The sequence below is a fragment of the Zootoca vivipara genome, chromosome 6, assembly GCF_965207765.1.
Source record: "Zootoca vivipara chromosome 6, rZooViv2.hap1.1, whole genome shotgun sequence".
Taxonomy (NCBI): domain Eukaryota; kingdom Metazoa; phylum Chordata; class Lepidosauria; order Squamata; family Lacertidae; genus Zootoca; species Zootoca vivipara.
The window spans coordinates 90,474,895-90,499,883 of NC_142589.1; the positions used below are offsets into that span (position 1 = coordinate 90,474,895).

The 24,989-nt window shown below is 47.8% G+C and overlaps 1 protein-coding gene across 1 annotated transcript in view; it reads right to left on the minus strand.

Moving 5' to 3' along the window:
- The window catches only part of FBN3 (fibrillin 3), a 161,109-nt gene that overhangs the window by 58,095 nt on the left and 78,025 nt on the right, over nt 1-24,989 (minus strand). The window contains exons 13-33 of the mRNA XM_088673016.1: nt 22,345-22,464; nt 20,953-21,078; nt 19,677-19,799; nt 19,169-19,444; nt 17,877-17,930; nt 17,501-17,626; nt 15,982-16,107; nt 15,601-15,720; nt 13,839-13,976; nt 13,609-13,659; nt 12,413-12,538; nt 9,863-10,090; nt 8,542-8,667; nt 8,299-8,427; nt 7,693-7,818; nt 6,081-6,206; nt 4,786-4,908; nt 3,754-3,879; nt 3,255-3,380; nt 851-973; nt 17-139 (exon numbers count right to left, since the gene is read on the minus strand). Coding sequence (XP_088529142.1) covers nt 17-139; nt 851-973; nt 3,255-3,380; nt 3,754-3,879; nt 4,786-4,908; nt 6,081-6,206; nt 7,693-7,818; nt 8,299-8,427; nt 8,542-8,667; nt 9,863-10,090; nt 12,413-12,538; nt 13,609-13,659; nt 13,839-13,976; nt 15,601-15,720; nt 15,982-16,107; nt 17,501-17,626; nt 17,877-17,930; nt 19,169-19,444; nt 19,677-19,799; nt 20,953-21,078; nt 22,345-22,464 — 2,742 coding nt within the window. The remainder of the gene's footprint in view (nt 1-16; nt 140-850; nt 974-3,254; nt 3,381-3,753; nt 3,880-4,785; nt 4,909-6,080; nt 6,207-7,692; nt 7,819-8,298; nt 8,428-8,541; nt 8,668-9,862; nt 10,091-12,412; nt 12,539-13,608; nt 13,660-13,838; nt 13,977-15,600; nt 15,721-15,981; nt 16,108-17,500; nt 17,627-17,876; nt 17,931-19,168; nt 19,445-19,676; nt 19,800-20,952; nt 21,079-22,344; nt 22,465-24,989) is intronic.

The following is a 24,989-nucleotide window of genomic DNA, read 5'->3' on the forward strand; positions in this document are numbered from 1 at the left end:
AGCCCAGCCGTCTTACCAGAACACGAGAAACCATCCCCGTTGAAACCGTCTCGGCAGGCGCACCGGTAAGACCCCGGGGTGTTCAGGCAGTTGGCGTTGAGGTTGCAGCTGTGTGCCTCTGTGGCACATTCGTCCAGGTCTGGGGAGGAGGGAGACAGTTTGTCAGCCTCATTGACACACCGCTGCAGTTCAGTCTTATCCCCCAACTCATTTGCACTAATGCAGGCACACCTGAATTTTTGGCTTCAATCCCTAAGGGCAGACACGGTCCTTTCCCGTAAACCAACTCAGAAACCTGCCGCACGTGATACGTTTGATTTCTAAGGGCTGTATGGATGCGGAAAGCAAGGCGCTCTGCGCAAGCTCGGGGCTGCAAAAATCCTGTGCGTAGAAATCTAGCTGCATGTGCAAAACAGAAAGCGGTGCCTAGAGCAGTGTTTCCCAACCAGTGTGCCTCCAGATGTTTTGGGACTACAACTCCCATCATCCCTAGCTAGCAAGACCAGTGGTCAGGAATGATGGGAGTTGTAGTCCCAAAAACATCTGGAGGCACACTGGTTGGGAAACACTGGCCTAGAGTCCCTCTCCTTGACATGCTAGATTTCTGTGTGTCAGGATTCCGTCATTAAGTTCCCTAACGTGCAGGCTCAGCGAGGGTTGACTATCATAGGGAGAACTGGATTATTGGGGTTAAACCTAATGCCAGGTGTCTGTCTGTCTGTCTGTCTGTCTGTCTGTCTGTCTGTCTGTCTGTCTGTCTGTCTGTCTGTCTCTGTAAAGAAGCAGAAGTCCCATCGAAGGAAGAATGGATACAAAAACTTACGTCATATGCAGAAATGGCGAAACTTACCGTTGCATTTCAGGCCATCGCCGAGCCAGCCTGTCCGGCACTTACACCGAAAGCTCCCGGGGATGTTGATGCACGAGGCATGCATGTCACAGTTGTGAGCTCCGATTTCACACTCGTCAATATCTGCAGGGGAGGAGAAGGGATGACGTGGATTTTATTTTATTTTTTTAAAAAAGTAGCCAGCTTTATTTTGGTGGTGGTGGTGGGCCCCAGAAAGCTCCGCCGGCCTGTGACTGTTCTGCTTTCCCAGTGCCAGCAAAAGGGCTAATTGCTCAGAGTAGACCCACTGGAATCAATGGGCTTGTGAGTCCATTGCTGCTAGGACTCGTGCTCTGCGGCATAGGAGCCCCGATAAAATATTTCAGGGGGCCGCACTCCATCCCCAAAAGCTGATGAGCATTGCCATTCAAATGGTATTCATGTGCTGCGTCTTGTGATTATGTGGGGTGCGCCTTACCCCCCCCCCCAAATATTTTATTCAAGTTGGCACCCCTTGCTTGCAGTAAGAGAGGAACTCTTGGAGGAATCTGACTTGTCACTGCGAGGACAGGATGCCAAGCTAAGTGGGTCTAGGGCCTGACCCACCTGTCTTCCAATGTTGTTATTATTTTTATTATGCATTTATTTATTAAATTTGCACACTGCCCTATGATCTCAGGGCCCTGGTCAGCTCAAATGGGGAGAGGAATTGCGGTCTGTTTAAGGCTTTATCTGTCAAAACCAGCAATTTTAATTGGGCCAGGAAACTATAATTGGAAGCCAGCACAGTCGGGCCAGGATCTGTGTAAGATCTTAGGGTGGTTCACAGAGTAAAATACAGGACAAAAACATGAAGAGCAACATTTTTGCCTGGCGGCTAAAGGTGTATAATGAAGGCGCCAGGCGGACTTCCCTGGGGAGAGCATTCCACAGACGGGGAGCCACTGCAGAGAAGGCCCTGTTCTCGTGTTGCCACCCTCCGCACCTCTCGAGGAGGAGGCACACAAAGGAGGGCCTCGGAATATGATCACAGGGTCTTGGTAGGTTCATACAGAAAGAGACAGTCCTTGAGGTATTGGGGTCCTGAGCCGTTTAAGGCTCTATAGCAGGCATCCCCAAACTTCGGCCCTCCAGATGTTTTGGACTACAATTCCCATCATCCCTGACCACTGGTCCTGTTAGCTAGGGATCATGGGAGTTGTAGGCCAAAACATCTGGAGGGCCGCAGTTTGGGGATGCCTGCTCTATAGGTCAGAACCAGCACTTTGAATTGGGCCCAGAAACTAATTGGTAGCCAGTGCAGTCGGACCAGGATCGGTGTAAGATGCTCAAACTGTCTTGCCGCCCAGTGAGCAACCTGGCCGCTGAATTCTGCACCGGCTGAAGTTTCCGAACCGTCTTCAAAGGCAGCCCTACGTATAAGGCATTGCAGTAATCTAACCTTGAGGTTACCAGAGCATAGACGACAGTAGTTAGGCCATCCCTGTCCAGATAGGGGCATAGCTGGGCCACCAGCCGAAGATGATGGAAGGCACTCCGGGCCACTGAGGCCACCTGAGCCTCGAGTGACAGCAAAGGATCCAGGAGATAAGATAAGATAAGATAAGATATCTTTATTGTCATTGTCCCCTTGCGGGAACAACGAAATTACTCGGTTGCTAGGTAAAGGTAAAGGGGCCCCTGACCATTTGGTCCAGTCGTGTCCGACTCTGGGGTTGCGGCGCTCATCTCGCGTTATTGGCCGAGGGAGCCGGCGTTTGTCCGCAGACAGCTACCGGGTCATGTGGCCAGCATGACAAAGCTGCTTCTGGCGAACCAGAGCAGCGCACGGAAACGCCGTTTACCTTCCCGCCGGAGCAGTCCCTATTTATCTACTTGCACTTTGAGGTGCTTTTGAACTGCTAGGTTGGCAGGAGCTGGGACCGAGCAACAGGAGCTCACCCCGTTGCAGGGATTCGAACCGCCGACCTTCTGATCAGCAAGCCCTAGGCTCAGTGGTTTAACCCACAGCGCCACCTGGGTCCCTACTCGGTTGCTACATCCACTCAGATAAAGCATTCCGCACAATCCAAAATTAAAAAACCTAATTAAAAACAGTAAATATAATACAAAATAACTAGTAAAATAAGATGACTTCAAAGTCCAGGCTTTCCATTTAAGGCCAAAATCGCTCTAGAGAAGAAACCCCCGAGCTATGAACCTGCTCCTTCAGAGGAAGTGTAACCCCATCAAGAGCAGGCGATCTCCCAGCCATCTGGTCTAGGGAACCGCCCACTAACAGTTTTATCTGGATTGAGCTTCGGTTTGCTGGCTCTCATCCAATCGGTTACAGAGGCAAGGCACTGATCCAGCAGTTCCACTGCCTCACCTGCAGAGGCGATGGAGAAGCAGAGCATGGCTTAGCTGGGAACACCTGGCTACGTACCTGTGCAACCGGTGGTGCCCTTCTTGACAAAGTAGCCCAGCTGGCAATGGCAGATGAACGATCCTTTGGTGTTCTCGCACTCTCCGTGAAGACAGATGTTGGGGTTCAGGTCGCACTCGTTCACATCTGCAGGGGGAAGGGGGAAAAGTAATAATAATAATAATAATTATTATTATTATTATTATTATTATTATTATTATTATTATTATTTTATTTATACCCCACCCTCCCCAGTCAAAACCGGGCTCAGGGCGTCTCCAATCGAAGGCAGCTTCCTCTGTTTCTACTCCAGAGATATGAGGACTATAATCTCACTTAATTTTTTTTAGGGGAAGGACATCGCTCAGAGGCGGAGCACATGCTCCGTAAGCAAAAGGTCCCAGGTTCTGGCATATTCAGGTAAGTCTGGGAGAGACTGTCACCTGGAACCCCAGACAGCTGCTGCCAGTCAGAGCAGGCAATATTGGGGTGGATGGGCCAATGGATGGATGGGTCTTACCGATGCACGTCTTCATGTCCAGGGAAGCCATGAATCCGTCAAAGCAAAGGCAGCGGTATTCCCCCGGGATGTTGGTGCATTGTCCGCCATCGCAGATATCCGGGTTGTCCTCGCATTCGTCAATATCTGGAGAGGAGGGAGGGAGAAACAGATTTGCCTCCTTCCCAATGCAGGGTGTGTGTGCTCTTTGAGCCCCACCCTAGGCACAAGCCCTTGGGGAAGGAGCACTCAGAAGTGGGGAGGCACTGTATTATTATTATTATTATTATTATTATTATTATTATTATTATTATTATTATTATTATTATTCTGCCCATCTGGCTGAGTTGCCCCAGCCACTCTGGGCAGCTTCCAACACACAAAAAGTTAATAATAAAACATCAAAAATTTAATAGTAACAATCAGATCCTATATAAAAAAAGTGACAACAACTTTAAAATAAACATACCAAATAAAGCAACAGGCAATAATGCATTCGAATGCAATAGTAAACACTGAAATTAAACATCGGCAAGTAATAATTAGACAGTTTGCACTTATTGCAATAAAGAATTGCTCATCTATAATGGATAAAAATAGCAGCAAAACGCAATACATAAAATACCACAAATCATACAAAACATAATTTAAAAGGGTTAAATTAAGAAACAAAGACACACAACTTATAAAATTATTTGAAACAAAACAATATCCAAACCTTGGAAAGGGACAGCCTGTCGATTTGAGTCCAGTCATAAAACTGCTAGCACATTTGAGAAGCTAAGCAGGGTTCGGTGCGGTTTCAAATTGGATGGGAGACCACGTGCTGAGATTCCTACATTGCAGGGGGGTTGGACTAGATGACCTTGGGGGATGCCCTTCCAACGCTACGATTTCCTCGTTCTTCCAATCTTAGATTTGCACAACTGTAGAGTTGAGAGGGGCCCAAAGGGTTGCCTGGTCCCACCCTCTGCAATGTGGGAATCACAGCGAAGGACCTGCAATGCTACTTCGAGGATGATGGGCAGCTGGGCGAAAAGATGCTCTGCTCACCTGTGCAGGACCGCTTGTCGGGCATCAGCGCATAACCCTCGCTGCAGCTGCACTGATAGCTGCCTTCTGAGTTGGCACAGTGGGTGTCACAGCCGCCGTTCATGATGGTGCACTCGTCAATATCTGCAAGGGGGAGAATAATCAGGGGCTGTGCACCTGGGGAGGCTGAGAGGGAGGCTAAAAGGCACAGAGCAACTGCCAGGACACGGAGAGTCCGCCACATACAGTAGAGGACTCCAGCCAGCCAGCCAGCCATGTCTCCCTCCAGAACACTCCATTCCATCTCCAGCTACAAGGGGAAGTATAATCAGGGGCTGCGCACCGGGGGAGGCTGAAAGGAAGGCTAAAAGGCACAGAGCAACTGCCAGGACATGGGGAGTCTGCCACATACAGTAGAGGACTCCAGCCAGACAGCCAGACAGCCAGTTAGCCAACCATGTCTCCCTCCGGAATACTCCATTCCATCTCCAGCTGATTTGCAGGAGGTTAAACTCGTTTTTCCCCTTGCCAATTAATTCTTATTGCTTCTAAAAATAATAAGAATTAACGAATCATCCACAGAACTGTACGGAACAACCTTACATTTCCAGAGCACAATATCCTCTTGAATTATATACCCAGCACGTGGAACCTTACAAAAAGGACAATATGAGTGAACTCTCTGTGCCCTGACCATGGCAAAAAGACTGATCCTGATGAATTGGAAAAATAAAAATGTGTATTGTACTAATAGTATAACCAAATCAGTAAATTTTGATATAACTGTAAAAACTACTCTGAAAATTTACTATTCCAAAAATGAAACCTTTTGCCTGGTTGTAAATATTAAGATTATACCAGCAAGAAGTCTTTCTGTAAAAAAAATGATTTACATCAAATCTTACTGACGTGATTTAAATGGATTTGATTTAAATCAAATCCACCCTGACATAAATTTATACCGATCTTCCATCTGCTTCAGTGCCACGTATACAAAACCGCTTTTCTACTGGGAAATTTCCCTGTTGCGTGCCTCTAAATATTCTGAGGGCATAGTCTGAAAACCCAGAAAGAGAAATGACTTCCTAAAGGTAAATCATAAAGACCGTTCAACTTCTATCCATATAGGAGCACCAGCTCCACATTTTATTTTATTTTGCAAAACAAAACAAAACAAAAAGCTTACAGGAGAGAATGATAGCACACACAAGGCCGCTCCTGTTCCTTGAGACAGATCCAAACTCCCTCCCGCCAATATGCCCATCATTTTATGGCCAAGCCTTAGGGTATCAGAGACGAGCGGCCAGGAATCTCACCGACACAGCCTTGGCGGTCCGGCGTGGCCTGGAACCCGGAGTCACACACGCACTGGAAGGTCCCAACAACGTTGACACAGCGTCCATTGCGGCACAAATTGTCGCTAAGTGAGCATTCGTTGATATCTAAGGAGAAAGCAGGAGAAGGTTCAAGGAAGGAATCTGCCAGAAACGAGGCAACCCCGTAACACTACCGTGGAGACCTTAGAAGGGCAGCTGGGCATGCGCCGACATTGAGTTGGAAGGGGCCGCTGAGGGTCGTCAACCCCCTGCAATGAAAGAATATTTGGCCCAACGTGGGACTCAAACCCACGACCCTGAGATTAAGAGTCTCCCTCTCCACCAACAGAGCTATCAACCATCTCCTCCAAGTCTGGAGAGTGGGAAGTTTTCCCTGAGAGAGGCGATTGCCTCTTCTGAAACTGGGCATATGGCCTTCCAGGGGGTGGGCAGGACTCCCTGGGCCTGAATGGGGTGACTGTGCCCCTGAAGGACCAGGTGTGCAGCCTGGGAGTCATTTTGGACTCACAGTTGTCCATGGAGGCACAGGTCAATTCCGTGTCCAGGGCAGCTGTTTATCAGCTCCATCTGGAACGCAGGATGAGACCCTACCTGCCCGCGGACTGTCTTGTCAGAGTGGTGCATGCTCTGGTTATCTCCCGCTTGGACTACTGCAATGCGCTCTATGTGGGGCTACCTTTGAAGGTGAACCAGGAACTACAACTAATCCAGAATTTGGCAGCTAGACTGGAGACTGGGAGCGGCCGCCGAGACCACATAACACCGGTCCTGAAAGACCTCCATTGGCTCCTAGGACGTTTCAGAGCATAATTCAAAGTGTTGGTGCTAACCTTTAAAGCCCTAAATGGCCCAGTTATCCCTGAAGGAACGTCTCCACCCCTATCATTCAGCCCCTATCATTCACTGAGGTCCAGCTCCACTGGGGGAAGTGAAGCTACAGGGAACCAGGCAGAGGGCCTTCTCGGTGGTGGCGCCCGCCCTGTGGAACGCCCTCCCATCAGATGTCAAGGAAATAAACAACTACCTGACTTTTAGAAGACATTAGAAGGCAACCCTGTTTAGGGAATTTTTCATGTTTGATGTCTTATTGCTTTGTTATTGCTATTGCTATTGTTATTATTAACACACTGTTGGGAGCCGCCCAGAGTGGCTGGGGAAACTCAGCCAGGTGGGCAGGGTATAAAAGAAGAGAAGAAGAAGAAGAGTTTGGATTTGATATCCCGCTTCATCACTACCTGAAGGAGTCTCAAAGCGGCTAACATTCTCCTTTCCCTTCCTCCCCCACAACAAACACTCTGTGAGGTGAGTGAGGCTGAGAGACTTCAGAGAAGTGTGACTAGCCCAAGGTCACCCAGCAGCTGCATGTGGAGGAGCGGAGACGTGAACCCAGTCCCCCAGATTATGAGCCTACCGCTCTTAACCACTACACCACACTGGCTCTCAAAATAAATAATAAATTGTTGTTGTTGTTGTTATTTTTGAGCTCCAGCCACCTCTAGCCTCAGTCACAGATAATGGCCATAGGCCAAGGAGGATGCTCTAAGAAGGAATTGAGTTTTGGGGTCCAGAAGCCCCTGGTTGGTGCACTTACCCACACAGGCATTGCCCTCTGGGGTGAGCTCGTGCCCCGGGGGGCAAAGGCACTCGAAGCTGCCGTCGGTGTTGACGCAGACCCCCCCTCGGCACAGCAGAGGGTCCCTCTCGCATTCGTCGATGTCTGAAAGGGAGCAGGGAGAAGGAGACAGAAGTTCAGCACACCGTATACAGCGAATGAATCACCTCGTGTTCTTCAACCTCTTTCGAGCCCATGGCTCCCTTGACCAACCTCCCCTGTGGGAACCGCTCATTACAGAACAAGCAGGATTTCCCCATTCTGCCACCCCCCCCCATTTCTCAAACCCTCTGTGTAAAACTAAGCAGCAGTTCGTTACTGGGGCTGGGCAGGATTTGGGGTTTTTCTGCCTGCCCAGGGCGGCCCTGCCCTCTGCCCGCCTCTCAGGGCCGGCACGTCATTCAGCCTCTCCACCTCCTTGCCCACTCTCCAGCAGCCGTGACAAGCTGCACGAGGGAGGAGGCCGGCAGCGCCGGTCACGGAGAGGCAGCAGGGCGCTCCCTCTCGGCCGCTGTTTCGCACGAGCGTCGCCTCCTCCCTGATAAAACACATTTGGCCCACCCCCAAATCCCCCGTGCGCCTCACCCATGCAGTTCTTCATCATCATGAACCCGCTCTCGTAGCCCTCAAAGCATTCGCACTCAAAGCTGCCGGGCGTGTTGACGCAGGAACCGTGGCCGCACAGGTCGGGCGAGATCCGGCACTCGTCGATATCTGCGAGGGGCGGAAGAGGGGCTCAGGCTGTGGGTACAGCGAGTCTCCCCAGGGGGAAGCCCCACCCGAGAGCGGGACTAGCTTCTGAGCAGGGCGTTCCACCGGCCCGCTTACCTGTGCAGTTCCTCTCCTCGGCGTCCAGGGCAAAGCCGTTGCCGCAGAGACATCGGAAGCTGCCAATGGTGTTGCGGCAGGTCCCGTGGGTGCAGAGGCCAGAGAATACCTTGCACTCATTCACATCTAGAGGGTCGAAAAGGAGGCTGGTTAGGAAAGGCTCTCGTTGCAGCCTGCCGAGAAGTTGATTGGTGGCAGAAGTGGGAACCTAAGGCCCAGCTCTCAACATCCTTGACCACTGGAAGATGAATGGATCTCAGAAACATCTCCAGGGCCACAGGTTCCCTAGCCTTGCGTTAGAAAATTAGAATATCTCCGAAAAGTGCATTTATGTCAGTAACGCAACTTAAAAGGTGAAACCAATATATGAGATAGATGCATGACATGCAAAGCAAGATATGTCAAGCCTTTATTTGTTGTAATTGTAATTATTTGTCGTTAGGCGGGTCAATTATAAATGGAATGTAATTAATGAAATGTAATAGCGGTGTTTATTTTTGTTTAATTTTGTATTATTGTAACTATTTGTTTTATTACTGTGGAATTTCCAAAAGGAAGCATTTGTAAAAATTTAAAGAAAAATAAAAAATAATAAGTTGCATTACTGAAATAAGTGCACTTTTTGACGATATTCTAATTTTCTGAGTTTCACCTGTATTTCATTTAAACGGAATTGATTAGCCTCCCCCCCCTCCAAAGGCACATAAGCCATTAATAAATCCCCAAGAGCAAATAGCGTATAATTTGAGGAGGAAGGAACAGACAGGTTTTGTCTTTCTCAGTTCAGGCCTTGTACATAGCAGGAAGACATCCAACCAAACATACAAAGGGAAAAACTCCCTCAGAACTACACAGCTAATAGCAGCACCATGCCGTCTCGGCAAAGATCGCGCCACTCTGCCTGCTTTCTTAGTTCACGCCTTGTACATAGCAGGAAAACGTCCAGCCAAACATACAAAGGGTAAACTCCCTCAAAACTGCACAGCTGATATTCGCACATGTGTCTCAGGAAGACTGCACCACTCTGCCTGGTTGCTAAGCAACACCTCCTCTGCCCACCCCATTGGCTGACGGCGGAATTAACCCCCTAAGTTGCAAACTGTCCGGCTGCTGTTTTTTCCCCTTCCAGCAGGTTCAACCCAAGGAAGTTTCCTAGCAGTGCGTCACTTGGCCCGCTGTATTTGGAAGCAAGAGGGGTGTTTATGACAGGTGAAATACTTGGGGACCATCTGCCCGGGAGGTGCCAGACTGTGCTGTGTTCCCCCTCCTCTGCGCTCCTGGGGACGATGGTCTCCATTCCCCCCCCCCCCCCGCATCTCACCTTTGTAAAAAGGCCGTCCGGATAAGACATCTCCCCGATTTGCAAAACCAGGTCCTCTCGGACAGATAGCTTTGTATTCTGCGGAGCCTGGCTTGGGGCACTCCTCGCAGTCGAAACCCCAGGCCGAACCGACCGAGCAGCAGCAAAGATCGATGCGGTATTTTCCCGGGAGCGGCACTGTGCACTCGTCCTCGGCCCATTTCATGTAGCATTGCTCCAGCCGAACGTCTGCGGGAGAAAAGGCGAAGGTTGGAGGGTGACAACGAGGAAGAAGCCGTCTTGAAGGTTTCGCTAGTGGCCGACAGCTGCGTGCCACGCTAGTCATACCCCAAGCAGAGCCGTAAAAATTAAGGGACGTGGCTCACGGTTGTCTGCTGGTCAACTCTGAGCAGAATTTAGCTGCATGCAACCCCAAGACTGGGCTCCTCTTGAGAAGATTAAGAGGAGACATTGATTGATTAATTCGACCAAACAAAATTTGTATGCCGCTTAAAACGATAAATGAAACCTCTAAGAGGTTCTCTCTCTCTCTCTCTCTCTCTCTCTCTCTCTCTCTCTCTCTCTCTCTCTCCACACATATATATATACATACTAGTGAAAATCCAGACACAACAGTTGTTGAGCTTTTTTCATTTTTGGCAAAGTTGCAGAGCTTTTTTAAAGTTGTTAGAAGTCAGAGGGCCTTCTCGGTGGTGGCGCCCTCCCTGTGGAATGCCCTCCCATCAGATGTCAAGGAAATAAACAACTACCTGACTTTTAGAAGACATCTGAAGGCAGCCCTGTTTAGGGAGGCTTTTAATGTTTGATAGATTATTTTATTTTATTTTTCTGTTCGAAGCCGCCAATAATTATTGCTATTATTATTAAGGTAAATACAGTGGTACCTTGGTTTACAACCAAAGGAAGTTTTTAATGTTTTTTATATTCTATTGGGAGCCTCCCAGAGTGGCTGGGGAACCCAGCCAGATGGGCGGGGTATAAATAATATATTATTATTATTATTATTATTATTATTATTATTATTATTATTATTATTATTATATCTTGCAAAATCTCAACAAAGAAGAAGATGTTTTTGAGCATTTTAAAAAAGAAATCCGCGGAAATCTACCTGTCCGATCTGGGTTGCCATATGTCCAGATTTCCCCAGACTTTTCCGATGGCCCAATCCGACTAGGTCCAAGAAATTCCAGGTGCATGGCAACCCTAACATACGCACAATATTCCTAAGTACGCACATATACAGGAACTCTAACCGGAACTGAGTTCGAGCACCTTTCAAGTGGGCACCATTGCCATTATAAGAGAACAAGGGAGGTGTAAGGGGGACTCCCTACAGGGAGCCAGCCCCCATCATCCTGGCGTCCACCTCGTCAAGCACAGGGAGCACCAGTGGTTCTGAAGCAGCCAGAGGGGGAGGGGGAGACTCGGAGGAGGAGAGGAATCGGAGGGAGGAACAATGGGAAAGCTCAGGGGGGCGGAGGGATGCAGGCAGAAGCTTAGAGATGCTACAGAGCCAGGGCACTGACTGCTGAGGGAGGAAGCTGAAAGGGCATCACTCTTTCCGGTGCCAGAAGTAAGGACAGCGCCGCAACGCAGGTCAAGGGAGCGGCATTTTGGCGTGCCCAGACTACTTTGCTGGCATAGGAACAGACGTACACCATTGCCGGATTCTGATTCGGGATGAGAGGTCATGTTTTGAGCTGTCTCTACACTGTAAATAAATAGCACAATAAACTTCTTTGAAGACAAACTGGACTCAGGCGGAGTTACTCTAGAGTAGCCACGATGACCCTCTGACAGGAGGTATTGATGGTGAGCTACAGCACCTCTTTTTCTAGGAATATAGATATCACACACAATCTATATCTATCAATATCCCCCGCGGAGGACCTTAAATTCCATAAATAGTGACACCCTAGAGATCCCGGGCCCTAAGGAAGTCAGATTAGCCTCAACTAGAACCAGGGCCTTTTCAACACTGGCCCCAGCCTGGTAGAACGCTATGTCTCATGAAACCAGGGCCCTGCAGGACCTGATTTCTTTCCGCAGGGCCTGTAAGGCAGTGTTGTTCCGCCTGGCATTTGGCCTGGAGCCAACTTGACCCCCTCCCCCATTTCCCCTTTTCCTTTTCGTATGAAGCTGCATTTTAATTAGCGTTTTAATTTTAATTTTAATGTTGTATTTAATCTTGTTTTTAAGTTCTATCTGAATCAATTGTTTTATATCGAGTGTTAGCCGCCCTGAGCCCAGTTTTGGCTGGTTAGGGCGGGGTATAAATAAAATTTATTATTATTATTTATTATTATTATGTTATTGAAAGGGGCTCGTTCCATCACAGTCAGAGCCAGGGGTAGCTTCTGTTTCCTGGCCAGAGCATTTTGCATGTTTTTGGCTTGTACAGGCTTCTGTGTCTCGCTTTGCCTCCGGCACGGGGGCTCTCCCCCCCCCCATCTGAGACGTAGCAAGGTCCTTCCCATGGAAGATGAGAAATAAGGATGTCATGGGAGCCGGGAGCCTGCGTGGCTCATGCCTCTTCGCAATCCTCACCAACACACGTCCTGCCAGAGCCATCCAGCGTCAAGCCTTCGGGACAATCGCAACGGAATGATCCCACTGTGTTCACGCAATGGCCGTTGGAACAGACACCTGGGAAAACCTCGCATTCGTTCACATCTGGGGAGAGAAAAATGTCGTGAGGGTCATTGCAGGGTCTGCTAGTCAGCGGGTGGGGACGGGGGGACTAGTGGCAAAATATCCATTTTGAACCAGTTGGTGTCTAAGAAAAGTCCCTCGCTGCAAATCCTGAGCACAAAGCACAGGTGGGCTCTGCACCCTCAAAGCACAAAAACCCTCCTTTGGAAACACACAGTTCCTCAGAACACCCATTTCACAGATGGTAAGGTAAAGGACCCCTGGACGGTTAAGTCCAGCCCAAGGCGACTATGGGGTTGCGGCGCTCATCTCGCTTTCAGGCCGAGGGAGCCGGCGTTTGTCCACAGACAGCTTTCCAGGTCATGTGGCCAGCAGGACTAAACCGCTTGTGGCGCAACGGGACACTGTGACGGAAACCAGAGCGCACGGAAACGCCGTTTACCTTCCCGCTGCAGCTGTACCTATTTATCTACTTGCACTGGCATGCTTTCGAACTGTTAAGTTGGCAGGAGCTGGGACAGCGCAACGGGAGCTCACCCGTCATGGGGATTTGAACCACTGACCTTTTGATCGGTTAAGCCCAACAGCATGGGTAGGCAAACTAAGGCCCGGGGGCCGGATCTGGCTCAATCGCCTTCTAAATCCGGCCCACGGACGGTCTGGGAATCAGCATCTTTTTACATGAGTAGAATGTGTCCTTTTATTTAAAAATGGATCTCTGGGTTATTTGTGGGGCATAGGAATTCATTCATATTTTTTTTCAAAATATAGTCTGGTCCCCCACAAAGTCTGAGGGACAGTGGACTGTCCCCCTGCTGAAAACGTTTGCTGACCCCTGCCCAAGAGGCTCAGTGGTTTAGATCACAGCGCCACCCGCGTCATCCGCAGATGGTAAAGTGGCAAGTCTATAGACTTGGGTGCTGTGTTGAGGCGGGCTCACATTGCCTTGCCCAACATTACGTTGCCCCTGAGCAGGGCAAATGCAAGGGAAGAGCTATCTAAGACACAATGACTCTCCTGTTTCACGGGGAGGGGATTGGGGTTTCCTCGGTAGGCTCCCAAAGTACATGAGCTGTCGGAGGGCCTCGTACCTTCGCAGGAGACCCCCTTCATCCTGGCGTAACCCCTCGGACAGGCGGTGTCTGCAGCAAAGAAAAGGAGAGAGCAGCCTGAGAAGCGCAAGACTTTGCCAAACTCGGAGACCCAAAGGTGCTTTGGAGATCAACACACACACACACCCGGAGATCAACTTCCCCCCTTTGGAGATCAACACACTGCAATTTGGCCAGTGCAAAAGCAGGGCCTTCGGACAAACATTTACCAATCTCGCAGCGTTCGCACGGACTGCCCCAGGCAGCGCCCAGGGTGGCACAGCACTCCGACTTCAGTGTGGCCCCGTTAATGTTCACTTCGCAGCGGCCGTCCTGGATGTTCAGCCAGCAAGTCCCTTTCATGCTGTCTAGGGGAGGAAAGCAGAATAGCTGAGTTAGGTGGGGTTTGTTATTGCTGTTGCTATGATAGATAGATGATAGATAGTTGGATAGATAGTTGGATAGATAGTTGGATAGAGAGTTGGATAAATAGATGATAGAAACAGATGATAGATAGATAGATAGATAGGTATATAATAATTTAATAATAATTTATTATTTGTACCCCGCTCATCTGGCTGGGTTTCCCCAGCCACTCTGGGCGGCTTCCAACAAAGATTTAAAATACATTAACATGTCACACATAAAAAACTTCCCTAAACAGGGCTGCCTTCAGATGTCTTCTAAAAGTCAGGTAGTTATTTATCTCTTTGACATCTGATGGAAGGGCATTCCACAGGGTGGGTGCCACTACCAAGAAGGCCCTCTGTCTAGTTCCCTGCAACTTGGCTTCTCACAATAAGGGAACCGCCAAAAGGCCCTCGGAGCTGGACCTCAGTGTCCGGGCTGGATGATGGGGGTGGAGATGCTCCTTCAGGTATACAGGACCGAGGCCGTTTAGGGCTTTAAAGGTCAGCACCTTTAAAGGTAGGTAGGTAGGTAGATGGATAGACAGATAGATTGCACACACACACACACACATTTCAGTGTGAATTTCCTCAATATAATGCACTTTGTGCTGTTCATGGGGCTACCTTTGAAGGTGACTCGGAAACTACAACTAATCCAGAATGTGGCAGCTAGACTGGTGACTGGGAACGGCCGCCGAGACCATATAACACCGGTCCTGAAAGACCTACATTGGCTCCTAGGACATTTCTGAGCACAATTCAAAGTGTTGGTGCTGACCTTTCAAGCCCTAAATGGCCTCGGTCCAGTATACCTGAAGGAGCGTCTCCACCCCCATTGCCCAGCCTGGACACTGAGGTCCAGCACCGAGGGTCTTCTGGTGGTTCCCTCCCTGCGAGAAGTCAGGTTACAGGGAAGCAAGCAGAGGGAATTCTCGGTAGTGGCGCCCTCCCATCAGATGTCAAGGATATAAACAACTGCCTGACTTTTAGAAGACATCTGAAAGCAACCCTGTTTAGGGAAGTTTTTAATGTTTGATGTTTTGTCGTATTTTTAAGAGTCTGTTGGGAGCTGCCCAGAGTGGCTAGGGAAACCCAGCCAGATGGGCGGGGCATAAATAAATAAATAAATAAATAAATAAATAAAATTATTATTATTATTTTGTATTTTACTATTATATTTATATTTTGCTTTCCAGTGTGAATTTCCCCATTATAATGCATTTTTTGCACTTCTTCTTCTTCTTCTTCTTCTTCTTCTTCTTCTTCTTCTTCTTCTTCTTCTTCTTCTTCTTCTTCTTCTTCTTCCTCCTCCTCCTCCTCCTCCTCCTCCTCCTCCTCCTCCTCCTCCTCCTCCTCCTCCTATTTGCTTTTTGCTATTAATATTTTTTGCATTTCAGTGTGCATTCCTCCCATTTTAAGGACATATAAGGAAAAAAAGGATTTGAACAGAAGCAGAACGGAAACATCATGGAAGTAAAGATAGGAAGTAGAAAGGCAAAGGGCATATTGTATTGTAACTGAATCAAACTGGTTAAACGGTATGAAAATCAATTTAAAAATTACGAAAAGGGAGGCTCTTTACCAACACAGATGGTGGCGCTGGAATCCAGCTTGCTTCCGGGGGAGCACTCGCAGGCGAAAGACCCGGCGTTATTCCTGCATATGCCGTTGATGCACGGGTTGGAGGTGCACTCGTTGATATCTGGAGGGAGAGATAATTCAGTCGCCGCGGCTAGAACCTTGCTGAATTTATCTTGCACAGATCCTGAAATCAGCCTTCTTACACCGTCCTGTGTCGCCTCTCCCTCCTGGGAAGTCACGGGACGCTCGCCAACATCCCAACTTCTCAAAGAACAGGCAAAGGTGCCAGCTTGCCTGGCGCTAAAACCTTAATTAAAGGGTCAATTTCGCCGGCTACAGAGATCCGCCCCCTTTCTTGCCGGCACCATGCCCGGCCACTTACCCTCGCAGGTGTCCGTCTCTGTCCGGAAGACAAACCCTTTGGGGCAGCTGCAGCTGTAGCTCCCTGGAGTGTTGCGGCACAGCCCGTTGTCACACAGCAGCCGGTTGACGGCACACTCGTCCACATCTGGAGAGAAAGTCACACAAGCGTGAGCTGCGCATGGAGGCTGGCTGGGTTGCAGCACCCAGGGCCGGATTTAGGTTTGATGAGGCTCTAAGCTACTGAAGGTAATGGGGCCCATTCTATGTCCAGCTGTCCTTTGATAACAACAAATTGTCACTGTTTTTTTGTGTTGAATATATGCTAGATGTTCATTGATGGACCTAATAGGTATCTCAAGCCATTTGCACATAACAAAGTATGTATTTTATCAAAGTAATTGTTGAACTGAAATACAATTAAGAAGAAGTATATTAATAGTGAAATAGTGAAAGCTCTAACTTAAAATGATCTTTTATTCATAACAAACTTAATGCAAACCCATTGGCATTTGGCAATAGCAAAAGTTCCTTTAGAAACACAATTTACAAAGACTCATAATCTAGTCTCTAGAAACTTGCTATAACATGAAATAATAATAGGTGTAAATATATGATGCAAACTACTAATAATTATAAATAGCAGAATGTAGGCACCCTATAAATAGAAAGGAGCAAACCAGGGATATTTTAGGGTGCAGGCTAGCAGGCGGGGCCCATGACTTACATCCTAGGAGCCTACACAACACAAAACACGGTTGCTGTTTGTAGGTTTTATCTTATTTGTTTTTTATCTTATATTTTGGAAATGCATATCCAGTTTTTTATTTATTTATTTTCCTTTATTTTTTGGGGGGGCCCCGCAAGAGAGTGGAGCCCTAAGCCATAACTTGTTTAGCTTATATGTAAATCTGGTGCTGCCAGCACCCAATGGACTTTAGAGGAGCTCATGTATGTTGCACAAACAGCTGTCTTTTCCAAACTTGGGTCTCCGTATGCTGTTGGACTACAACTCCCATGATCCCTAGCGAGCAGGACCAGTGGTCAGGGAAGATGTGCATTGTAAGAACGTTACTTGCGCCAAAATGGACAGAAGCAGAAGTCCCAGCAAAGGAAGGGTGGATACAAAAACTTACGGAATATGCAGAAATGGCGAAACTTACCGGAAGGATAAGAAATCAAGATAGCAAATCTTTTACAAAAGGATGGAAATGGTTTATTGAACATTTAAAGGTAAATTGTAAACAGATAAAAAAACATTGGCAGGATTATTGTAAATACCTGCAGTTTTATACGAGTATAGATTTAAAGAAGATGAATCAATGAGTAAATCAAGTTAATTTGGAATATGCAGAAGATATTAAAAACAAATTTAAGGCACCCCGGAAAGAGGGGGAAGCAAGTCAAGTTTTGAAATGTCAAAATGATTGCAGGATTAGTGAAATGTATAAACTTGAAAAGTATTAATGAATAAAAGGAAAGATGCGCATTGTAGTCCAAAAACAGCTGGAGGCCCTCCGTGACCCTGCGAAATCACTCACCCACACAGTTTTTGCCCGTGGGGTCTGACTCGTAGCCCAGATTGCAGATGCAGCGGTAGCTTCCCCGGAGATTCTCGCACATCCCGTTGGGGCAGATGTCTGGGTTCAAGGCGCACTCGTTGATATCTGGACGCGATTTGGGGATTTGGGAGTTAATAATAAGACCATATTTACAGGAATCAGAGTGAAAATGGTCAATTACAAGATGTCAGGAGGTCCAGTGCCTTCACTCGTGGACCGAGTTGGGACCACAGATTTTAAGGCTACGTCCCAATGAAACCCCACCAGGACTGAGTTTCTGCAGAGGCCCCAGCCTTGCACAACCCCCCACAAACTGCCGAAGGGTGGGGTGGGGGTCACTTTTCCAGAAACGTACCTCTCCCGTCAGCTGTGATGCCTATCCCACTGCTACACAGCGCCTGGAATTCAGCTGCAGAAAAACCCACAAGTCTTTGTCAACTCAGCGGTTCTAAGGCTTTTCCCATTTGTGTGCTGAAAGAGCCACTGTATTCCACGGACTCAGAATGCTCAGTCCTTATTGTCTTTGTGGGACGCAGGTGGCGCTGTGGTCTAAACCACTGAGCCTCTTGGGCTTGCCGATCGGAAGGCCGGCGGTTTGAATCCCAGCGACGGGGTGAGCTCCCATTGCTCTGTCCCAGCTCCTGCCAACCTAGCACTTCGAAAGCACGCCAGTGCAAGTAGATTAATAGGCACTGCTGTGACGGATAGGTAAACGGCGTGTCCCGTGGCGCCAGAAGCGGTTTAGTCATACTGGCCACATGACCTGGAAAGCTGTCCGTGAACAAAGGCTGGCTCCCTCGGCCTGAAAGCGAGATGAGTGCCACAACCCCATAGTCGCCTTTGACTGGACTTCACCGTCCAGGGGTCCTTTACCATAACCTTTTACCTTATTGGACTATTCTAGGCATCTCCTTCTTTAGTTTTTTTTTTTAAATCCTAAAGGGTTTTTTTGTACTTCTGCAAATTTTGGGGTTCTCTCAAGGCTGCTGATGCTGAAAATTTCAATCATGGTCCCTCCATCCTTTCAATTGGAAACGGAACTTGAGAACTTAAAGGAAATAAACTTTGAACCACCTCAACAGTCTCCACAGAATTGTGGGGCCTTGGGAATTGTCATGGATCGTGCTGAGGAGGGCTGCACTGGGGAGAAATGGTGGGAGCCTCCCCCTCTCCCCGTTCCTGAGTCTTCTCAGGAGCAAGAGGACGGTGTAGATTGGGAAGAGTGGTTAGTAGAGGGACATAGTTCAGAAGGCAGAAGCTGGGAAATACTGGATGGGGAACAGCTAGGAGAAGAAACACTGGAAGAGAGAGGGTTAACAGATTCACAGTCTCTAGACAGCATCCCTCTGATTTCCCCAAAGTCCGAAAGAGCTCAGAAAGTCTCAGAAAGCACAGAGGGTACAGTCGTACCTCGGCTCCCAAACACCTTCGGAGTTGAATGTTTTGGCTCCTGAACGATTGAAAACCGGGAGTGAGTGTTCCGATTTTCAAACTTTCTTTCGGAAGCCGAACACCCAACGGGGCTTCCAGGGCTTCCGATTGGCTGCCAACCAGAAGCCGCGCTTTGGAAGTCAAATGTTTCGGAAGTCGAACGGACTTCCGGAACGGATTCCCGAGGCACGTACAGAGCACTTTTTTCCAACTCACCTGAGTTCTTGGCCGGGCAAGGCTGGCAAGGCTCCCCAAACCCGTGGTCCGGGTTGGCACAGCAGCACTCGGACTTGGTGACGGCGCCGGGGAAAGGCCTGGCGCAGGTGCCCTTCTTGATGCCGCCGTAGCAGGTGCTGCGGACATGGGTGTCGACGCAGACCCGCCCGTCCACGCCGATGGCCAGCCCCCCCAGGCACTCGCAGCGGAAGGAGCCCTCCGTGTTGATGCACCAGCCGTTCATGCAGATCCCGGGGGTCTCGCACTCGTCAATGTCTGCCAGGGAAAAGGTTGGGGCAATGAGGAAGGTGGAGGAAGCACTGGATCTACGGACCGCAAGAAAGCCATGTGCGAATTTAACAAACTGAAAAACCTTGGGAGAACCCCCGATCGGGGAGTTGTTGCAAGCCCAGAGGAGGGCAAAGACTTTGCTCATGTTTGGAAACGCAAACTTCCCCCACCCGCGATCCCTGCCGCCGCGGGTAAAGCTTCTCCGCCGCCTACCCACCGACGCAATATCGCCCGTTGGGAGCCAGAACGAAGCCCAGCTTGCAGATGCACTTGAAGCTCCCGTCCTCGTTGATGCACATCCCGTTGAGGCACATGTTCGTGGTGGCACATTCGTCATGATCTGCGGGAGGGAAAGAGCAGGTCACCATGGGGATATCCCCATCCCCCCCCCGCTGGCATCAATTGCTTGGGGAAGCCCCTTTCCAAGGTGGGGGAACCAGAGGATTTGCAGAAACAGCTACGCTCGAGCGGGGAACCTATTCCCTGCTTTCTTTTTCCAGCTGAGAAAAATCTCCCGGGAGCTTACCTGGGGAAGGGCCATAGCTCAGCGGTGGAGTGTCTGCCCCACGAGTTGGGGGAGGCAACTCTGGAGGGCAGCTGCCAGTCAGTGTAGACAAGACTGAGATAGATGGACCTATGGCTTGACTCAGTCAGCAGTAGCTGCCTATGTTCCTTTGTACCAGAGGCAGATGAAAATACAGTCCTAGCTCGGTTTAAGTACGCTTCGGTGTGAGTACTTCCTGTTTAAGTACTCCGTAGGCCTGTCTAGAACGGATTAACCCACTTTCCATTACTTTCGATGGGAAAGTTCACTTCAGGTTAAGTACGCTTCAGGTTAAGTATGGACTTCCAGAACCAATTACAGCCATACCTCGGGTTAAGTACGCTTCAGGTTGAGTACTCCGCGGACCCGTCCGGAATGGATTAATCCACTTTCCATTACTTTCAACGGGAAAGTTCGCTTCAGGTTAAGTACGCTTCAGGTAAGTACAGACTTCTGGGACCAATTGTGTACTTGAACCTTGGTACCACTGTAGTGATGGGAAAGGAGGAAGGCAAAAGTGGGCTCTCTTCTCCCCCCACTTGCCTTTCCTTCCTTCCTTCCTTCCTTCCTTCCTTCCTTCCTTCCTTCCTTCCTTCCTTCCTTCCTTCCTTCCTTCCTTCCTTCCTTCCTTCCCCTCCTTCCTTCCCTTCATCTCTTTCTTCCTTTCCCCCTCTCCCACTCACCTTTTCCACCCTTGCTAGGTCTTCCCAGAGGCTTCAACCGATTGCTTCCCCCCCCCTTCCACTGACCGATCGATTTTGGCTCTCTGCTCCAACTTTTTCTTCCTCCTCCTCCTCCTCCTCCTCCTCCTCCTCCTCCTCCTCCTCCTCCTCCTCCTCCTCCTCCTCCTCCTCTCTGGGCTCCCTTTGCCCTGAAGGAACCAGACTGAGGGCCTCGCATGCCCCACCCTTTACCCCCCACCCCATGACAAAAAGGGCCTAATCCTTACCGGCACAGTTCTTCCCGTCCGGAGTGATTTCAAAGCCGGCGTTGCAGATGCACTGGAAGCTGCCGTCGGTGTTGACACAGCGCCCGTTCCGGCACATCAGCCCGTTCATGATGCACTCATCGATGTCTAGCAGGGAACCAAAAAGGCGTGGAGTCAGAACTGCCCGCTTGCATTTCTAAGTACAGACATATTGATCTGATGTGTAGAGATTTTTCCTGTTCTGTTTAATTCAAGAGGGTTCTGGAAGGTTCCTTTCTATGTGAAAGAAACAGGCAGGGTGTTTCTGTTGTTTGGGTGATTCCTTCTGCGAAGTTGCGTGCAGCTGGTTTAAACTAGTTCTGCTATTATAGTCATGCTGACTATAATAGCCCAGAAGGAGCCTGGGTCTCACTTTCTCTTCTCACTTTGTTCTGGTGTGGTGTTCTATATGCTATAGTGTTAAGGTTGTAAGTGCTGCAACTGGATTTTTATGGACTGTGCTGACAGTGCCAATCCCGAAATTACTGGATTTGTGACCATTTGGGGGGTAGTCTTGAGCTACAGGGCAGGCAATTTCAAAAGTCTATATAAGGGCTTGCACACCATTGTTCGGGGTTCTCCTCCCTCCTGCGTGTGGGGAGTGGGGACCCTGTTGCAACAGTTCTTTGAATAAAGATCAGGCTTACTAGCTGCTTTGCTTCTCAATATTAATAATAATAATAATAATAATTTTTTATTTGTACCCCGCCCATCTGGCTGAGTCTCCCCAGCCACTCTGGGCGGCTTCCAGTCGAATATCAAAACAATACAGCAATACCACAATTACAAAAGTCACAAACTATACATAAACCACATCAAAAAATACACAACCGAATAGACTCCCCTGCTCAGCGCCTGAAGGCCCTAGTCCTGCCACTCACCACCTGGCCCAGGGCAGGGCCTGATGGGCTTTATAAAGGACTGTTGCCGCCGCTGCTGCTGAGCAGAGAGGGCTCCATTTTGTTTTGTTTTGTTTTGTTTAAATTCCTGTTATTTTTTACCTATGTTATTTAAACTGTATTAAGGATGTATTCTTAGTTTTAGATATTGATTTATGTTGAAATTGTTTTCTATTGTGTATTTTTTGATGTGGTTTATGTATTGTTTGTGACTTTTGTAATTGTGGTATTGCTGTATTGTTTTGATATTCGACTGGAAGCCGCCCAGAGTGGCTGGGGAGACTCAGCCTGGTTGGCCTCTGTTATTTTCTCCTACCGATAGAAAGCCTACTTAAGGACTCTATAAAGGCTCTTGGGAAACCCATAAGGGATAAAGGAGCAGTTTTTTAAAATTATAACAATAACAACCAATCCGAAAGGGGGATTTTTTTGCACCAGTTCCCCAAGATGGCACCCAGCTTCTCCCCGAACTTACCAATGCAAGCTTGCTTGGTGGGGGTGCTCTGAAATCCCTCGTGGCACTTACAGTGGTACGAGCCGGGCGTGTTCACACAATCGCCGTGGAGGCAAGGGCTGCTCGAACACTCGTCCATGTCTTGGAAGGAAAGATGGAGAGAGAGATACCAAAGGAAGATAAAAGACTGTTCATGTATGCAAGAACTCCGGCAAGAATTCTCTTAGCCCAAAAATGGGAACCAGAAGAAGTACCGAGGAAAGAGGAGTAGCAGATGAAAATGACTGACTTTGCAGAACTGGCTAAGCTGATGGGGAAAATCTGAAACCAGCACGATCAATTATTCCAAAAGGACTGGAGCAAATTTATACGGTATTTGAAAGAAACTGGAAAAATGAAACTCTACCAACGAGAACAGAGTGGCAGATTCTTATGATAGAGTACCTGCAACTAGCAAAACTGACGGGAAGAGTCAGAGGAGTTTCAAACCAGAAAGTAAACAGAGAATGGAAAATATTTAAGGAATATTGAAAACTGCATTGTACAAACAATAATATACTTGCAGAACTAGATTGAGACTTGTAAGCAAAAAGTGTATTAGCTATCATAGCGGATTATATAAAAATAACATGAAATAATATAAATCTGTGCAAGAAAACATAGATAATATAAGTAGTGTAATGAGAATGATTGGAAGTTTTACATCGTAATTTGCTATTTAATTATAATACATTGTACCTTTTGCTCCTTTTTTCCTTTCCTTTTATTGCTTTTGTTTTGTATGACTTGCTATTTATGTATATACGTTTATGGGGGAAACTAATAAAGATTATTTTTTTTAAAAGAAAAGAAAGATTATTGTAAGCAATTAGCATCACTAGCAGGGTTCTCTGAAGACTTGCAATGAGAAATTTTCTCTCTTTCTAGTTTTATTTAAATTTTGAGCTATTTTGTAATGAGTGCAATTAGCATTGGAAAACGTACAAAATGTAATGATATAAAGGTTAATTTTGAAAGCCATGAGGTGGGAGGGAAGGAAGTCGATAGGCTCTAAAGCAGGCATCCCCAAACTTCGGCCCTCCAGATGTTCTGAACTACAATTCCCATCATCCCTGACCACTGGTCCTGTTAGCTAGGGATCATGGGAGTTGTAGGCCAAAACATCTGGAGGGCCGCAGTTTGGGGGTGCCTGTTCTAAAGAGCCAAAGCGGTAAAGTGGATAATGGTGGTGTGAATGTATAATATTGAATGGAACGGTTACCGATGGTGTGAGATGGAAAGAAGAAACAGTCAGTCTCTACAATAGAGGAATGGCAAACTAAGCTGATGGACTAGCAAAGCTACAGGGAACCAGGCAGAGGGCCTTCTCGGTAGTGGCACCCACCCTGTGGAACGCCCCCCATCAGATGTCAAAGAGATAAATAACTACCTGACATTTAGAAGACATCTGAAGGCAGCCCTGTTTTAATGTGTGGCGTTTTAATGTATTTTAAATTTTTGTTGGAAGCCGCCCAGAGTGGCTGGGGAAACCCAGCCAGATGGGCGGGGTACAACTAATAAATTAGGACGACAGGGCGTATAAGACGACCCCCAACTTTTCCAGTTAAAATAAAGAGTTTGGGATATACTCGCCGTATAAGAAATACAACCCGGCGTATAAGACGACCCCCGACTTTTGAGAAGATTTTCCTGGGTTAAAAACTAGTCTTATACGCAGGAATGTACATTATTATTATTATTATTATTATTATTATTATTATTATTATTACTACTCAGGAACCAAGAGGACAAAAATTTGTAAAAAGAATTGGAAAAAATTCATAATATATTTAGGAGACTACTACTACAAGCAGATGAAAACATTAGCAGGATTTTAACCTCACTTGTAGTGTAATGGATAAAATGGATTGATATAATATGTAGATTTCAGAATAATACGCAGTTTCGAATGTTGACAATAGGACCCATGAAGGGGATGGGGGGGAAGTCTCAAGATTCAGCGATACAGTTGGCTGAAACTGGGGCATCCTGTTCAAACCAAACTTCTTTAAAATGAATGGATGGAACCAGGTCAAAAAAGAATTGGAGCAGGTATCAGCTGATGGCCATTGGCAAAGAAGGCTGGAGACCAACGGCAGGTGGCGCCAGAGGCAACAGATTCTACTCCTGCCACAGCGACTAAGGAGGAGGAAGTTGAACTGGCTGAAAGGAAAAAGGCAAGCTTGGTTTGGTGGGTCAGTGCCCCTGGCGGTGCTGTAGAATACCCACAATTCACACAAATTTCTCCAGCAAAATAATAGCAAAATCGGAAATCAATGCATGGCAAGTGGACATGAAAATCACTGCTTGTCATGCTTCAAAAGGGAACTACAGTGGTACCTTGCAAGACGAATTTATTTCGTTCCGCGAGTCAATTCTTTTTGCGAAAAATTCGTCTTGCGAATCGCGGTTTCCCATAGGAATGCATTGAAATTTCTTTTTTTGCCCATAGGAACACATTAATTAAATTTCAATGCATTCCTTATGGGAGACTGCGATTCGCAAGGTGAATTTTTCGCAAAATGAATTCGTCTTGCGACTCACCCATAGAATCGCAAGACGCATTCGTCTTGTGAGTTTTTCGTAGCGTGAGGCATTCGCCTTGCGAGGTACCACTGTATGTGAAA